Source organism: Aureobasidium subglaciale (assembly GCF_000721755.1).
Source record: "Aureobasidium subglaciale EXF-2481 unplaced genomic scaffold scaffold_21, whole genome shotgun sequence".
Taxonomy (NCBI): domain Eukaryota; kingdom Fungi; phylum Ascomycota; class Dothideomycetes; order Dothideales; family Saccotheciaceae; genus Aureobasidium; species Aureobasidium subglaciale.
This window is the reverse complement of record NW_013566974.1, coordinates 405,178-421,400: the sequence shown is the minus strand read 5'-3', so window position 1 is coordinate 421,400 and position 16,223 is coordinate 405,178. Positions and strand designations below refer to the sequence as shown.

At 48.9% G+C, this 16,223-nt stretch overlaps 5 protein-coding genes across 5 annotated transcripts; 3 read left to right on the top strand and 2 right to left on the bottom strand.

The window, feature by feature from the left end:
• Positions 1–3,909: 3,909 nt before the first annotated feature.
• On the bottom strand, positions 3,910–4,933 carry AUEXF2481DRAFT_68582 (uncharacterized protein; the record flags this gene model as incomplete). The annotated part of the gene is made up of 3 exons (XM_013485572.1): positions 3,910–4,186; positions 4,251–4,763; positions 4,818–4,933. 3 exons carry the CDS (start codon positions 4,931–4,933, stop codon positions 3,910–3,912), a joined length of 906 nt encoding a protein of 301 aa, XP_013341026.1.
• Positions 4,934–5,415: 482 nt separating this feature from the next.
• Positions 5,416–6,391, top strand: AUEXF2481DRAFT_43042 (uncharacterized protein). Its single transcript, XM_013485549.1, has one exon. The coding sequence runs from the start codon at positions 5,553–5,555 to the stop codon at positions 6,333–6,335; it is 783 nt and encodes a 260-aa protein (XP_013341003.1). The 5' UTR covers positions 5,416–5,552; the 3' UTR covers positions 6,336–6,391.
• Positions 6,392–6,663: 272 nt separating this feature from the next.
• On the top strand, positions 6,664–7,945 carry AUEXF2481DRAFT_43040 (uncharacterized protein). Its single transcript, XM_013485548.1, has 3 exons — positions 6,664–7,173; positions 7,297–7,705; positions 7,754–7,945. Exons 1-3 carry the CDS (start codon positions 6,845–6,847, stop codon positions 7,802–7,804), a joined length of 789 nt encoding a protein of 262 aa, XP_013341002.1. The 5' UTR covers positions 6,664–6,844; the 3' UTR covers positions 7,805–7,945.
• Positions 7,946–8,782: 837 nt separating this feature from the next.
• AUEXF2481DRAFT_47919 (uncharacterized protein) lies at positions 8,783–10,652 on the top strand (the record flags this gene model as incomplete). The annotated part of the gene is made up of 6 exons (XM_013485562.1): positions 8,783–8,823; positions 8,874–9,279; positions 9,329–9,779; positions 9,833–10,226; positions 10,278–10,422; positions 10,488–10,652. 6 exons carry the CDS (start codon positions 8,783–8,785, stop codon positions 10,650–10,652), a joined length of 1,602 nt encoding a protein of 533 aa, XP_013341016.1.
• A 4,597-nt stretch (positions 10,653–15,249) lies between these two features.
• On the bottom strand, positions 15,250–16,019 carry AUEXF2481DRAFT_43035 (uncharacterized protein). Its single transcript, XM_013485547.1, has one exon. The coding sequence runs from the start codon at positions 16,007–16,009 to the stop codon at positions 15,326–15,328; it is 684 nt and encodes a 227-aa protein (XP_013341001.1). The 5' UTR covers positions 16,010–16,019; the 3' UTR covers positions 15,250–15,325.
• Positions 16,020–16,223: the final 204 nt, after the last annotated feature.

Here is a 16,223-nt window from a genome sequence, read left to right as displayed (position 1 = left end):
AGTCGACGGCATTTAGATTAATCCTACGAAAATCATATCTATTAAAGAATGGCCTACTCCGAAGAATCTTAAAGAAGTATAATCGTTCCTTAGACTTACTAATTATAATAGGAAGTTTATATTAGGTTACTCCTAGATAGCGTTACCGCTCGTAGAACTTACGAAGTAAGATACTCTATTTATATAGAAAGAACGGTAATAGAAAGCTTTCGAAGCACTTAAATAGGTATATATCGACGGACCTACTCTAAGAATGTTTAACTTAGGAAAGCTAGTCTATATCGAGACCGATGCATCCGATAGAGCGATTAGAGCATATCTTACGTAAGACTACGAAGGCAAACGACATCCTGTAGCTTACTACTTACGTAAGATAACACTAGCAGAACAGAATTACGACATTTATAATAAAGAACTTCTCGCTATAGTCGTAGCCCTATAACATTAGAGAGTTTACGCCGAAGGAGCCCCCTTACTTACTATCCTTACNGACTATAAGAACCTCTTAACCTTTATAACTACTAAAGTTCTTAACCGTANGTAAGTGCGATAGTCGGAACTTCTCGGTTAATATAAATTTAAAATCCAGTATACACCGGGTAAGGATAACGGTAGAGCGGACGCGCTTAGTAGAAGAATTAACTATATAGAAGGTAAGGAGGCTATTATATATAGCATCCTCTAAACTAATAAAGATAGAACACTTAGCGTACGGACATATAAGTTTAATGCTGTATTACGCATTATAAAGGATGATAAAGAGGAGTTTCTTATCTTGTACGACAAATACTAAGTGCCTAAACGACATTAGAAACAGTGCATTAAGGACTACTACGATAACCTAATATACGGTTACTCTAGTATCACTAAAACAATCGAGGTTATATAACGCAACTTTGCCTTCCTATAGATAAAAGTAAAGGTTATAGTATACGTTTAGAAATGCTGTAGCTGTCAGATAAATAAGTCGTCTAGATATGCGAAATATAGAGAGATTTAATTTATAGACCTACCGCTATAGCCTTAGGACGAAGTTATAATAGATTTCATCACTAGATTACGTAGTTTAAGCTCGCCGGACGACTCGAAACTACGTCAGCTATACGATTCGATATTAGTTATAGTCGACAGACTTACGAAGTATATACACTTCGTTCCCTANATAAAATCGATTACTNTAGAAGAATTAGNACACTTAGTTCTAGACAGACTAATTAGGTATTACGGGATCCCTAAGTCCTTTATTACGGATCGTAATAAGCTGTTTACGTTAAACTACTAGAAGACACTCGTCTCTATAATAGGCATTAAATATAAGCTCTTAACTGCTTACTACCTATAGACTAACGGTTAAACCGAGAGAGCGAACTAGACGCTCGAGGCCTATCTACGGCATTATATTAACTACGCTTAAGATAATTAGGTTAACTACTTACTAATAGCACAACTAGCGCTAAATTAACAAGTTTCTGCTATAATAGGAATTACGCCATTTTATGCTAATTTCGGAAAGCACCCTAATTTGTTTATAGAACCTAGGCTATAGCATCTAAACGCAGATAGAGTAATGACTACTAGCGACTAGCTAAAGGAGTTATATAAGTAATTACGGNAAAAGATACTATTATCCTAGGACGGTTTACGACGAAATAGACAAAAATTAAAACTGGATCCTTAGCTAAAGAAGGGAGATAAGGTATATCTACTTACGAAAAACTTACGATCTTAACGGACGATAAGAAAACTGGATTATGTTAAGGTCGGACCATTTTTGATTTTAGAAGTTAGAGGACTAGTTAACTATAAACTCTAACTTCCTAACGATGCGAAAATACACCCGGTGTTTTATATATTACTCCTTAAACCAGTAGACCTAGAAACACCGTTATAGATAACATTCTATTTCTAGATAGAAGAAGACGACGAATTCGAAGTCGAAAAAATACTAGAATAATAGGGTTAGCGATACCTTATAAAATAGAAGGGTTACCTACACTCGGAAAATACATAGGAACTACGAGGGAACCTTAGGAACTGCTAGAACCTCCTATAACAGTTCTAGCAGTCTCGACATTCCAGAAATCGGAAGATAAGTCGAAACCACTATCTATAGCATTCTAAGTCTCTAGACCTAACCTAAGGCTAGGCTCGTTAGTAGAAAACTTAAGCACTGCAGCGTCGATCTCCTCTTATTTAATACCTACGTACTCCGTAGCTACTACCTCCTCCTCTTTCTAGTCTAAGAGATCTATTTGTTAACGAAGGCGCATCTCTCGGGCGAACGCCGTTTATTAACGCTCGCGCGCGAGGTCTGCTTCCTTTCGAGCCTACTCTTACGTATAGTACGCATCTTTAATAGCGTTACGCAACCGTTTACGCTCTTGCTTTAGGCGATCCTATTCGGATTACGATATACGGATATCGCACCGCTAATTGCGACGAAGACATTCACTACACTTTCTAGAACGAACGTAGACCTAATAGACGCGGTTATGCTTAGCGTAAGTCGCGTACAGTTTTACTATAATGGTTCCTTCTAATTCGATATAGGCGGCGAGTCCTTTACGACGTTTAGTGCTGTTATCCCTTTCCTTAGGCATTATAAGAAGGAGACATTACTTACTAAGGTGGAAATAGGAGATAAACAGCTGATTATATACGTTAGCGTCGGGACGACGCTAGTACGGAAGGGGGATAGTATTACGATCCTACCTCGGATAGGGTTATACAGCCTACTCTATAGTTCCCCGCACCTTAGCGGAATAGAGCACTCTATATAACACGCTATCTACTCTGCCCTACTCTGCTACTCTGCTTTATAGAGCATAATAGAGCATATAGAGCAACCTATATACACTTATTATCTATTAAGTATATAGGTAGGTAGGACGACCTTAGGTAGTCCTACGTTTAACTTAATTAGTTATTCTAACAGTCCCTTTAGTATACACTACTTTATACACTACCTGCTTTACTTCGCTTAACACTCCGCTTTACGAGTCTAACCCCGTAACCTATTATCTCCTTCTAGATAGTTAGCTATAACACTAACCTAGATATATACTTTAGGACGAGATAATTCTTACGGCTAGAAAACCCTCGGAAGGTAGGATAGTATACGTAGAAACTAGATAGGGCCCTTCTAGGGTTATACGCGGAAAAGTTATATAACGCCCTTACGTCCTAGGAGGCCTTTATACTAGTATAATGCCGTATAGGGTAATCGTATCTAAAAAGTTGCCTATTCCGTAAGCGACTATTAGAAACAGCGAGCTATACGTATAGGACAGCGAGGGAGACAATCGCCTATATACTTTATAAGTGCCCTCTCCTTCGGCAGGAGCGCTAAGCTATAACGGAGGTTATCGGAAAGAGGTAGAGAGATTAATCTTATATCCTAGGGGGATGGAACCCCTAGGTTAATCTATAGACTAGGCAACTAGTCGATAGACTACGAGAGAAATAGAGAGTAAACATCCTAGTAGTAAAAGCGGTATTAAGCTTCCTACATAAGACGGGGAGATTTTATAACTCTGCGAGGGTGAATTCGTAAAGGGGAAGCTAGAATGGAATAAGGATAGATAGGGACGAAGAAGGAAGAACCAATAGGAGACGGCTTATAGGTTTGCCGTAGAACTAAGTAGCCTGATCAATTGAATCAATCAATTAATCAATCTATAGGGTCAGTATTATTAATAACCCGCCTAAGAAAGGTAGAATAGTCTTCGAGTCCGTCGTAACCTATAATACTTTCGCGGTCTGCTTTCCTAACATCTTCTTGCTTCCTGCCCTACGATATTAAGATATAACTAAAGCCGCTTTAAAGTGCCACTGGAACAGAAGCGCCATCGAAGTCTTCGAAGGCAACCGCATTAGGATTGTAGCCTTCGATAGCACGGACTATCTACATTATAATGACCCTTTCCCGCTTGACCACGCGACATCCATCTGCTCTTCTTGTAGCCTTGTTGTGTGCTGAACACCCTCGTCAATCAACTTGGTCAGAGGAATCTTGGCCGCATTCGCCCTGAAATGCTTCAGGTAATCGTCCAGCACAAGTCTGTTGACATTGATCTTGCTGACACCAGCTTTGATGACTCGTTGTGTAACTTCGTCTGGCCACTCGTTGGTACCGTGAGCGACAATCCGCACTCTGCCATTGGCTTGCTTCTTGATGGCTTCGAGTCTATTTGTTGGTCAGTCAACAGATCTCTCGACTATGCATGTGTGTGTGTGTGTGGAAAACATACCTTGCGTAGTCTAGTTGGGGTCCAGTCTTGCCATACGGCGACTCTCCATGAATGTTGCCAAAGGCTGGAGCAAGGAAGTCGACGCCAGTTGCGATGAAGTCTTCCACGTCCTCGGGCGTGGTCAAGACCCCCTCCAGATCCACTGTATCTGCGACACCGTCTTCACCTCCTTCCAGACGTCCTGGCTCAGCTTCTGTAGCAATTCCACGCGCGTGGCAGTACTCGACAAGCTCTTTTGTCTTTGCAAGATTCTCTTCTTTCTCGTGATGTGACATGTCGACCATGATTGAATCGAACGGAAGGTTGTCGGCGGCATGACGAATCAACGCTTCGTCTTGTGCGTGGTCGAGATGGATTGCGATGGGTACTGATGCTCTCGCTGCTGCATCCGCTGCTGCTCGGACTAGAAGACCATCGGAAGCTGTGATTGCCCAGGGGAAGACCTGGATGATGAGAGGTGACCGCTTGTTCTCTGCTGCTCTGACAACGGCGACGATATTCTCGACATTGTATCTTGTGAAAATCAGTCTGATGCATCCGCAGCGCTGTAATGTCGAGAACGCTTACACGATCGAAGCAATAATTCCGTAACCTCCCTTTTCAGCATCCTCGAGAATCTTCTTGGTCTTGTTCTGTGCGAGACTTCTGCGGGGAGGGTCAATGATGGCAGACTGGGCACCCATGATGAAGAGGTTGATCGTGGAAAAGTAGAACGTAGCGTGGTAAGCAAGCGATCTGGCGGCCTCGAGGCTTGAAGTATGCTTAATTATCACTCGATCAACAATGATACAATCAGCAGGTGACAATGAGGGGTATCTCGCGACGAGGCATTGTGGATTTACTGTGCCGTTCATCAAGGTGCTTCGGTTTCAAGAGGGCAGGGTCCACAACGGGGGTTGGCTTCGCGCGGGGAACGCTCGTCTCGAGACAAAAGTCCTCGAAGCGAGAGCTGTACACGATGTCCTGACCTCGCCTCGATTCGATTTTGGCACTGTCCGAAGAGCCTCAACATCGGGACGAGTTCCCGGGATGGACTCGGGTTCCTGAATAGAGCTTGATTGACCTTGTGACCCACGAAAAGCTAGCATGGCTGTGGATGGTTCGGGGAAGCACAAGACAGCACCGTGTAATGGCTTGGGCTGAGATTGGACGTTGGAGTGATCGTGGAATAAGAGAAGCAGATTTCAGTTGTCTATCTGTTTGTCATCTCAGCCGATTTCTAGTCAGTCACTCAGGAGCCTCCCAGAATATCGACAAATCAAGCACCGTGTCCAACAATCACAGTGACATACATTGTTCACCATGCTTTCATCTACTCCAGACGTCAATGCACCAGTGCTCTTCCAATTCTCGCTCGCAGGCAAGACGGTTGCTGTGACTGGTGGATCCGGAGGCATCGGTACCGAAATCGTCCGTGGTATGGCAGAGGCTGGAGCAAATGTCGCACTCATCTATCACAGCTCAGTGGAAGCAGAAGCCACAGCCGCATTGTTCAGCAAGCAGTACGGGGTCAGCATAAAGGCGTATCAATCTGACGTCAGATTCGAGAAGCCAATCACCGACACCATCAACCAGATCGCCAAAGACTTTGGGCGATTGGATGTTGTGATAGCCAACGCCGGCGTCTGCTCGAGATACGATGCTCTAGATTACGATACGGAGAGCTGGAACGCAATCAACAGCGTCAACTACGACGGAGTATTCTGGACAGCAAAGGCGGCGGGCAGAATATTCAAAGAGCAAGGAAAGGGAAATCTGGTCATCACAGCCTCAGTGTCGGCCACGTTGGTCAATGTTCCGCAATGGCAAGCTGCTTACAATGCTTCAAAGGCTGCGGCGATGCATCTTTGCAAGTGTTTGGCAGTCGAGTGGGCTTCTTTCGCACGGGTAAATTCGGTGTCACCTGGATACATCAACACGCTTATGGTCTCGAAGCAGCCTGCAGAGCTGATGGATAAGTGGCTCTCGATGGTTCCCTGTGGTCGCATTGCTCAGCCTGCAGAGTTGAAAGCGGTATGTCGTAAATGCATGCGCTCTGAGGACCGGACTAAGATGATTGCAGCTCTACGTGTTCCTTGCAAGTGACGCATGTTGCTACATGACAGGGTCGAACGTCATTGTTGATGGAGGTTATACGTCGATCTGAGATGGCAGGATGTGGCTGGAGGAGGTCGAGCAATGCCGGAGATTTTTCAAGGGACGTGGCCGCAGATTGATAGAGCGCGTGATATGATAAGCCGAGAAGAGCGAAATAGCACAATTGAAAGAGGGTCAAAGTTATGCCGTGCTTGGTCATAAATTGCAAATTCGCTTCGAGAAGTGGCGGCGAAGATGGCGGCGGCGGGCGCGGGCGGGGGTGAGCGGGGAAAGGGCTCGCGTCGAGCTCGCGTCGCACCTGGCCGTTCTGGTTACGAGCAAGTGACTTTGCAAATGCACAGCTCCGCATCATCTCTCTGCCATGTGAGAGGAATCATTTGCCCCGAGTTGTCATGGCGCTCATCTTGCAAGTCCCTCTACTCGACACATCAAGCACGGCTTCACCGTCGCATCCACCTGATTGACCGGCCCCGACACGCAACACAACAAACAGCATCATGGCATCGTACGCCAACGCAAAGCTCCTCGCCGGCAAGGTGTGCGCAATCACTGGCGGCGTGTCTGGTATTGGAAGAGCTATCGCCAAAGAATACCTGCGACAAGGCGGCGCCGTCGCTGTCAACCATCTGGGCGACGACAAGTCGGTGAAGCTGTTCGAGAGCCTGAAAGCCGAAGTGCCAACAGACTCGAAGCTCATTGGAGTCGGCGGCGACATTGGCAAGATCGAGACTGGCAAGGACTTTGTCAAGGCCGCCGTGTCCGAGTTTGGAGCTCTGGACGTCTTTGTCGCCAACGCCGGTGTGAGCGTCTTTCACGACTTCTTGACGTGAGCGAGCCCCATCTCCAGCTCCTGTTCCTGCTCCTGCTCCTGCTCCTGCTGCTCCTGCGTCCTCCGCTCTCTTTGCTGCTACTCCCTTGTCCGCATACTGTTCGCTGACTACTGGCACAGGACCGACGAGAAGATGTTCGAATCGCACCTCCACGTCAACACTCGCGGCACCTTCTGGTCTGTACAAGCCGCCGCCCGGCAGATGGTGCAACAAGGAAGAGGTGGATCAATCATTGGCGTTGCTTCCATCAGCGCCCTTCTCGGCGGCAAGCAACAGGTACACTACACACCGACAAAGGCGAGCGTTCTCAGCATGATGCAGTCGGCCGCTTGCGCCCTTGCCGAACACAAGATCCGATGCAATGCGCTACTGCCTGGCCACACCCGGACCCCCATGAGCGCCGACGACTTGGCCAACCCGGAGAAGCTACGAGCTGTCAATGAGAGAATCCCGCTTGGCCATGTCGCTGAACCTGACGATATGGCTGGACCTGCCGTCTTCCTCGCAAGTGACATGAGCAGCTACGTCGTCAGTCTGTCCTGAACATAATCCGAGAATCTCGCTAACCATTCATAGACTGGTGCGCAACTGCTTGTAGATGGAGGTCTGTATGTAAATCTCCAATGAGTCCTGGTAGAATCGTCTATAGTACTGATGCGACTGATGCGGCTAATGCGACTCCTTCCGGAGGACATCTCAAGACTCTTGCGCAACCCCTTTTCAAGTTCGCACATTTGTACGCAAGACCCAGTCACTATTCCTCTTGGTACCTTGTCAATATATTCTGTTTTTCCCGTGATCATCATGGCCGCATGCTATGGGTGTGAGCATGGCCGTCATGCCCGAGGAAAATCAAATTTACCTGGGACGAGACCGAGGAATCGGCAACATCGTCGGCCACATCTTCAAGTCCACATGATGCTCATCGCTACACCTCAAGCTCTTCCTAGCTAAGATCTAAGCATAGTAAGTTCGTGCTGAGGCAGCTGGCACGACACGCCACCGCCAGACCTACCCATAAGCTTTTCCGACGCTGTGAATAGAGCGAGTGATCAAGATTGGTCGTCTGCACACTCATCGTCGCCTGTCCTCGAGACGAATTTATTCTGGAGCCGACTGCAGTTCTCGTACCGAATATGTCGTCCTTGGTCGCTGTTCTTGCCCTCATTCAGTCACTCGAGGTCGATCAGCCATCATGCCCTAACGTGCCAGTCAAACCTTAGGGCAAACCACCCAATGCCACGCGACTTGGCAAGCGACGACTTCGAGACACTCCATTGAGCCTCTGATCTCGACACGAGATCGCCTCCTGCTCTTGGGGTGACAGACCAGGATCTTGAGAACCCTAACCTGGTCTTACTTTCGCGGGGATACTGGGGCCCCCACAAGTGCAGGCGTCTTGTTAAGAACAACTCGGTATAAGACCTTGAGTAAGATCGTCCTTCCAATACCATCAGCTTCACTCTCTCACACTGGGTCTTCCACGAATCACTTCGTTATTCAAACCTACCAACATATCTTATCATGGTGCAGTCTTCAGCAACTGTCGGAGCCGCGGCCTTGCGAAGGCAGCAGATGACCGGTAAGAAGGGCATCAGTGCTCTGATGGACAACAAGCATGCCTTCTTCATTGCCATCTTTGCTTCGTGAGTGATACTGCAACGCCATTCTCACGAGCCATCTGACATCAACACAGATTCGGAGGTCTCCTCTATGGCTATCAGCAAGGTGTCCTCGGTCAGGCACTTGTCATGCCGGCATTTATCGAACAATTTCCAGATGTACATAACTCAGCTACAGCAACTGGTTGGTTGACATCAATCTTGCAGCTGGGTGGTTGGCTCGGCGCCATCACTTCGGGAGTACTCTGCGAGGTCTTCAGTCGTAAGCACAGTATCGCGGCTGCATCTCTTTGGGTCATCCTGGGCAGCTACCTTTGCGCTGGCGCATCCAGCTCGTCATACCTTCTGGCCGGTCGCTTCTTCACCGGTATTGGTGTTGGTACTCTGTCTGCCGTCGGCCCTTTGTACAATGCTGAACTTGCACCTCCGGAGATTAGGGGTTTCCTAGTCGCTCTCCAGCAGCTCACAACTACTATTGGTGTAGGTGATTCAGGCTTCTGAGAGGTCGAACCTGTACTTACATGATCAGATTCTCCTCGCATACTGGATCGCTTATGGTACCAGTCACATCGGCGGCACTGGCAAAGGTCAATCTCAGTGGGCCTGGCGTCTACCTCTGATCGCTCAGGGCATTCCTGCCGTCATCCTCTCCATTGGTGTCTGGTTCATGCCGTTCTCCCCTCGTCTTTTGATGAACAAAGGTCGCGAAGAAGAAGCCCTCCAGACTCTCGCCAATCTTCGTGGACTCCCAAAGGAACACGTCCTGGTACAGATCGAGCATCTCGAGATCAAGTCGGAAGTCGTCTTCGAGAGACGTGCCTTTGCGAAGCGCTTTCCATCGTTGGGTGGTGACAACCAAAGTATTTTCAAGCGCGAGATTGCGCAGTACACAAACATCTTCCGCAGCAAAGACTCGTTCAAGCGCGTCGCACTTGGCTCCCTCGTCATGTTCTTCCAGCAATGGACAGGTATTGATTCTAGTAAGTGCTCCCCTGCTGTCGCAATGACTCAAGAGCTAATCTCCCACTCACAGTCATCTACTACGCCCCCGTCATCTTTCAAAGCCTCGGTCTCACAAGTGGCACGTCTGCCCTTTTGGCGACTGGTATCACAGGTATCATCAATGTCGCAACAACGATTCCCGCCATCCTCGTTATCGACAAGGTTGGCCGCCGCCCCCTCGCCCTGATTGGCAGTGTTCACATGTTTATCTGTCAAATCATCATCGGTGTCATCGTCGCTACATGTCAGGATAACTGGAAAGAGCACGCTGCTGCTGGCTGGGTTGCTGTCGTCATGGTCTGGCTCTACATTGTCGGTTTCGCATACTCCTGGGGACCTGTCTCGTGGACTCTGATCGCTGAAATCTTCCCACTGAGCATCAGAGCCAAAGGAACATCCATCAGTGCCAGTTCCAACTGGATGAAGTAAGTAGTGCAGTCATCCACTGCTTGCAACATCAACTGACTTGAGCGTAGCAACTTCGTCATCGCTTTCATCACTCCACCTATGCTCAAGAGTATCTCATGGGGCACCTACATCTTCTTTGCCGCCTGGCTGGCTCTTGGTGGTGCTTTCATCTGGTTCTTCATCCCCGAGACCAAGGGCAAGACCTTGGAGGAGGTAAGATATCCAATGGCGTCGCGGCGCAGCTTGACCGCACTTGACAATCGCTGACTTGTTCGCAGATGGACGCCGCTTTCGGAAGTCACTCCAGTGTTGAAGATATCGAGGAGCTTGCCCGTGTCCAGCAGGAAGTTGGCCTGACAGATCTGCTCAACGGAGAGCATGTCATGCCATTCGATGGATTGGAGAAGAATGGCGCAGAGGTTGAGGAGGTCGAGTCGATCTAACCTTCGGATAATTCTAAGCCCACGTCGGCGATCGACCATCACAGGGGTAACGGTGTTTGTAGCTCCTTTTTGAAATAGTACAGTGCCATCAGTCTTTTGGTTCCTGTACCCTAACTTGTACTACGTATCGTGTCTACCATGATCGCCAGTTAGCATACTGTGTTCAACATCGTCCCATACGGTCAGTGTTAGACAATCTACAATCTCGATAATCACGAGCTTAGCGCACGGTCAGCGTTCACGTTTGATTGCGGCAGGCTGAGCGATGAGAAAGATTATCTATTGTGACTGATTCGGGGTGGCTATCAGATTACTACAACAGTGGCCATCGCACACATGACGCCAATCAAGATGCCTGTGATACTCGAGACCAATACAGTTGACGAGCCAGTAAACACAGCTGGTGTTGATGGAGTTGTAGATGCTACCAATCCTGTACTGCTGTGGGATACTACCGAATTGGCCGTGGCTTTATAATCAGGCGGAACTTCCGCAGCAGAAGTTAGTTGTGGAGAGGCGTCCGATGGTGGGAATGCAGCCATCGTTGATCGACTAGATGCTGAAGTCAAACCGAGATGGCTTGAAGCTTCGAGATCGACATTGACAGGAGTTCCGACCGCACCATCATTCTCGGCGACGGAGGCCGAGCTTGATTCGCCTGCGCTGGTAGCAAGCTTCGACATGGGTTTATTGTTCGAGCCGGAAGCTGCGGCTGGCGTAGATACAGAGGAAACGTCCAATACAGAGTTGATACCAAGGCTCAAACGAGATGTAGAGGCCGGGATTGAGCTCGAGTCAAGTATAGCATGTTCTGAAACGGACGATTCTGCGGGGGCGGATTTGAGAGGGACATAGGTCGATTGGTCGTTCACCAAAATCATAGCTGTGGGAGTAGCAGTGGGTATGGCATATACTGGACAGATAGTCGTGTACGTAAGAACGACGCCAGTCTGCGTCACAATCTTCTCGGAAGCAGGACAATTCTCGACTGTCGAAGGGCATGCGGTCATTGTCTGAATAGATGTGCTGTGCAAGGTCAAGGTGGAATAACCAATCACAAGATGCTGTGAGTTCGTCGATGTCGCCTCTAATGCGGAAGCCTCTGTTGCAGGTGCTGGTAAGTTCTCGGCGATGATTTTCGTTGTAAGGTAAGTCGACTTCGCGGAGGCGGGACAGTCCTTAACCGTCAGAGGACAGGCAACCGTGGTATATGTGCTAGTGATATACCTCGTCACGCTAGACTGTCCCTGTGCTGCCAACACTGTCGTCAGAGCAGCTGTGCTGTTGTCCAGGGATGTTGACGGAGTTACTGTGAAGCTAAAGGTTGAAACGGCCACCGTAGTTTGACCACTTGTACTTGCGGTACTTGCGGATCTCGAAAGTGGGATGTCGTTGTTATCGCACACGAAAGGGCTGACTTCTACAGGGATACCATCAGCTTCGCGCCTGAATGCAGTTGCGAAAATTATGCCATCGTCCCCGTGAGCAGAGTTCTGGTAGAGGCAGCGGAAGTAAGTGCATGCACCGTTGCTACTGTCGTAAGAGGTTGCTTTGCATCGCGTGTCCGCGGCACAATTTGAAAGACAAGTGTCTATCGTGCTAGCAGCTCTTTTGACCAGCGATTCGTCGATCTCGAGAGACACACCATCATAGCTGATGTTTAGCTCGACCTTGTAGCTCGTACCATGAACTTTCTTGGTGGAAGAAGGACCGGATACTGAAGTGGTGGTCGCCGATGGAGCTCCTGGGGTAGAATCTTGTCCTGATAGAGTCGCACTCACATTCGCGTCCGACTGGCCTGACGAAACTGCTGGCGAAGCTGCTGACGAAACTGCTGGCGAAGCTGCTGACGAAGCTGTTAAAGAAGCTGCTGACGAAGAAGATATCGTCAAGGATATCGACATAGGCAAGGACGAAGCAACAATTGGACTGGCCGAGACTGAAGACGCTGAGGATGACAAAGTCTCCGATACTGAAGACGACGAAGATGTTATCGTAGAGACTGGGGAAACCGATGAGGTCGCTGAGGTCGTCACAGTGGACGACGTCGTAGAGGAGTTGGAAAACGACATCGAAGAACCTGGCAGGAAAGTCGAGGAAGCCGAAACGGATGTAGTAATGGGAGCCGATGAAGCCAGAGAAATTGAAAGCGTTACAGCAGATGACGACAGCAATGATGACATAACCGAACTGCTTGTCGACAATATGGTGCTTGTTGAAGAATTCGATATCAGAGATGGGGTGGAGGTGGGCACATTGCTCGTACTGACTCCAACAGATATGTTCTCCGATGGAGGGAAAGTGACCCGGGAGGTAGAAAAGGTGATGCTTGATGCATTGGTGCTGCTAAATTGAGAAATTGTAGAGGCAGACGGAGAATCAGGAGGCGTGAAGGAAGAATTGGAAGGCATAGACATAGAGCTGGAAATAGAAGACGATGTAGCTGATATAGGCTGGCTGCTGGTCGTGCTCATGTTCGTAGAAGTTGACGTGCTTGGATCGGGAACAATAATTGTCACCGTCTCGCTAAAGGTGGATTCGAGTGTCGAGGTATAAGTCGCGATATTCGTCTCTATCGTCTCTGTGGTGTCCGTGATTATCGTTGTACCAGTGATCACACAAGGATTCGTTGTGTATTCCACTGCAGCAAATGCCGAGGCAGGTGCTGGTGCAAGAGACACATCCCCGTTCACAAGGAAACACTGGTATACGCGTCCAACAGTTGTGAAAGCGACGCCATTGCATGAGGAAGAAGCGATATGCAGATTGTTGAGGGCGTTGCAAATGCTCATGCAGATACTGGTTGCTGCTGCGCCTACCGGTTCGACATAGGCGCGAATGGTACTGCCGCCGATGAGGGAGTTGGCGCAGCGATTCTGATAATACAGTGAGCCAAGATTATAGACAGCAGAATCCATACAAGTTGCGTCGGACGGAATTAGACTTCCAACTTCGCAGACCGACGAAGTTGAGGTAATGGTTGCGATATTGGTGATGGTTGAGGTTGTGTAGTCCGATGATGTTGCTGTTACGGTAGCCGTCGTGACTCCGATTCGCGTACTGAGTATCGACGCACCCTTGACTGATTCTGCTGTCAGGGCGAGCAAGATGATTGTCAAAGTCTTGAAGTTCATTCTGTAAAGCATGGTCCAAGATCGACGTACGAGGATGACGAGATGAAGGACCTGTTGGCGTTCTTATGGTCAAGAGCAACCGATGGTACAGTCGGCTTTCAGGGACATCATCTGCAAATTGCAAAACCGATCGAGAGCCTTTAGTTCTCCACGCTATTGGCGCGCCGTTTTTGGCTAGTTTGATGGGGAAGTAGGAAGGACGAAATGATTCACTGACTAGAAGCAGCCGTTGTGTGCTCGAGCCATCGGAGCTGAAAATTTACGAAAAAGGCGCACTCTTGCTACTCGACATCCAAGAGATGAAGCTCGCAGAGACTAGAAGCTGCATTATCGTAGATCGCAGATCTCAATGAAGACCGTCTAACCCCGGGCGTGAATGTGTCTACTAGATGAATGCGTTCATACTGGCGGCTCGGAGGGTTGTGGTAAAGTAGATTCCCCACACGTTTCGAGTCGTCGCCTCCTCGGGCCCTTTCACCCGCCCTCACCGCCTGCGTTTGACATGAGTGGAGAGACGAGCAAAGTCTTTCTTGTTAAGCGATCAAAGTCCAGCTGAACAACGCCTTCGGCCTCGACGGCATCTCCGACACATATAGCCCAACAATAATGTGGCAACGATGCGAAACAGGTCAAAGTAAGGGGTAACGCCATCTGCGGGGCGTTTCCCGCTGCAAATCTCGTCTATCTATACAATGAACTGCTGCGACTTATGTTTGCGACGCTGCATCCGTTGTACGTCGCCACTTCACCATTCCAGCGTTCCACAGGGCATGCGCCCCAGTAATACCGTAAAGCGGGGCGAAGACCCGCTCCAATTCGTTTGCTGCGTGTTGCCAATGCTCCTGCGAGACGGAGAGGAGTGTACGTTGGGCAGTCGAGCGGGCGGTCGTCTCAGCAGTGGTCGGATCGAGCCAGTAACGTTGTTTGAGAAGGGTGATTTATGCAATACTGAGGCTTGCCGGGGATAAGTTTGCCCACTCGAGTAGTTCTGCTTTGGACAAGCTTTTTGATGCAGCCACGTTTGCTTTTTGGGTTGTCGTATCGGGAAATCCAGAATACCTCGACGGTCGTGATCCGAGCTCGTGGTCGCTGGCGTCGTTGGCGTACCGGAACACGCATGTAAAGGCCCTAATCAGTTGCCACATGATAAGAGAATTTGTCGCATCTTGAACGACGAGCACGAGATGCTGACGCGGGTCTGCCCACCACTCGAGTGTTGATCCTTGTCCTGCTTGGTCGAGAATACTAATGTCTTTAGGCAAGCAGGACCACCCATTGTCGATTTGGTCCAAGCTTTGGCTTATTCATCAACTGTCGACCGCGTCGTGGGCATTTAGTTCTTTGTCAAGCACGCTGAACATCATCGCTTTCAGCTCTGCTATCGCGTCTGGGCCAAGCATGAGCCAGCGTCAGTAAACACGACTGCTTCAACAAGATCTTTGCTAGAGGTGCCTTGGGCATGAGAAGAGATGTGGTAAATGAAAGGCAAACACTCGTCATTGGTAATTATGCTATATCCTGCTGTCTAATGCCCTGCGCTTAACAATACTTGTCGATATATTCCTTGACCAAGTCCTCGACCTTGTTGTCTCGCAGCAGACCAAGTCTGTCAGGTGTGCTTGGGTCAAAGTCCTCGGGCCAGCTTCGAAGGATTCTCTCAAATCCAGGATTTGTCTCCTCCCTCAACAGCTTGAGCTTGTCCTCGCCGCCGAACTTGGCCAAAGCATCCATCATCTCCTGAATAGTGGTTGATACACCAGGGAACATGATATGTCTCTGATGCGGCGGAAGTGCATCGCCAGGCAGGTTTAGAACGCGGACGAGATTCTCGATTGTGCTGCTGGGCGAGCAGACATACGTGCGATATGAGCGATCCTTGAGCGGGATGACGCATTCTTCGCCCTTCATGGGCTCACGGAACATGCCCGACAAGAATGAAGGAGCTGCGTTACTGGGAGCACCAGGTCGAACGATGACGGTGGGGAAGCGGACACTGAAGGCGTCGATGTAGCCCTTACGGTTCATGTCGTTGATGACGACTTCTGAAGCGAACTTGTGGGCGCCGTAAGTACCCTCGGGGGTAGGCATTGTGGTATCGGTGATGACTTTGGGTAGCGGCTGGCCGTAGACTGCCTGAGAACTAGAGTACACGACGCGGACGCCAGGGTTTGACTGGCGAAGAGCAAGAAGCAAGTTGCGCACACTTTCGACATTGACTTTCATCGACTTGGTTCAATGTTAGCTTTGTGCATTTCATGTTCGGGGGGGCAAAGGATTGAGCTTACAAGATCAAAGTTGGCTTCTGAACCTGCAGACATGATTCCGTGGAAGATGAAAATGGCGTCCAGAGGTTGTGCAGCCTCGATGAGAGACTTGACGAACTCAGGATTACAGATGTCGCCCTTCATGCACTTGGCATTCTCCGGGTGTGCGACAC